This window comes from Microtus ochrogaster, chromosome 18 (genome assembly GCF_000317375.1).
Source record: "Microtus ochrogaster isolate Prairie Vole_2 chromosome 18, MicOch1.0, whole genome shotgun sequence".
NCBI classification, from domain to species: domain Eukaryota; kingdom Metazoa; phylum Chordata; class Mammalia; order Rodentia; family Cricetidae; genus Microtus; species Microtus ochrogaster.
In genome coordinates, this window is record NC_022020.1 from 61621937 (window position 1) to 61622869 (window position 933).

Below are 933 nucleotides of genomic sequence, written 5' to 3' on the forward strand. Positions count from 1 at the left end.
CACCGCCCGGCCGACTAGTGCAGTTTTTATACAGTCTTGTTTCTCTGGGGGTTGGAAGTTAGGATCAGGTCTTGTATACTAGCCCTTTCCTTGGTACTCACTGTGTACCTCTGTTCTCAATATTGGGCAGTCTAGCCTTAGCCTTGCAAGAGCTGGACCACAGGTGTGAACCACCCACTATATTTAGGAAAGTTTAGCTGGTATCTCTCAGCTGTCTAGGTAGCCTTGTCATTGAATCTTTGCCTAGGTCATTTGTACTAATCATTGACTCTTTTACTTTTATTTCCAAACAGGTCTGATGGGAAAATCTCAGAGCAATCAGACGCAAAGCTAAAAGAGATTGTAACAAACTTCTTGGCTGGGTTTGAACCATAAAGCCCCATGAATCCATGTCCAACACTGCTTTGGTTTTGTCATTTATTCTGGTAAAATCAGCTCCATTTGTAAAGGACTGCTCTCGTACTCCTGATGTACAGAAATCACATAAATAAAAGTTCCGTATTGTGTGCTAGTTTGTGTTGGGGTAGGTGCAGGGGTATACTGTGCTTGTGTGTGGAGGTCAGCCTGTCTGGGTCAGTGCTCTCCTTTCACTCTGTAGGCCCTGGGACTGTAACTTGGGTCATCAGGAATGAGGCACCATCTTGCCTATCTTCATGTTAAGTTCAAAAATTTGTTTCTGTAAGGTAGCGCCTTATTTGTGTTCCTATCAGCCATGGCTGGTCTCAGAACTCACTTGAGTAGCACAGGCTGCTCTTTGGCAGTCTACCTGGCAGAGCTGACAAAATGCTTTCTTAGCCCATTCCACTTAAATATTGGTATAGTCAGCATGGCTAGATAATTAAGGACTGATCACTGTAAGATTCTAAAGTTCTTTGTAACTGATTAAAGAGAAATCTGTTGGAGATGTATCTCAGTTGTTTAAGTACCTGACTA

At 43.0% G+C, this 933-nt stretch overlaps 1 protein-coding gene across 1 annotated transcript in view; it reads left to right on the forward strand.

Annotated features, from left to right (window-relative positions):
• The window catches only part of Atp5f1a (ATP synthase F1 subunit alpha), a 9407-nt gene extending 8499 nt beyond the window's left edge, over window positions 1-908 (forward strand). Inside the window, exon 11 of the mRNA XM_026783377.1 lies at window positions 292-908. Coding sequence (XP_026639178.1) covers window positions 292-375 — 84 coding nt within the window. The 3' untranslated portion in view covers window positions 376-908. The remainder of the gene's footprint in view (window positions 1-291) is intronic.
• Window positions 909-933: the final 25 nt, after the last annotated feature.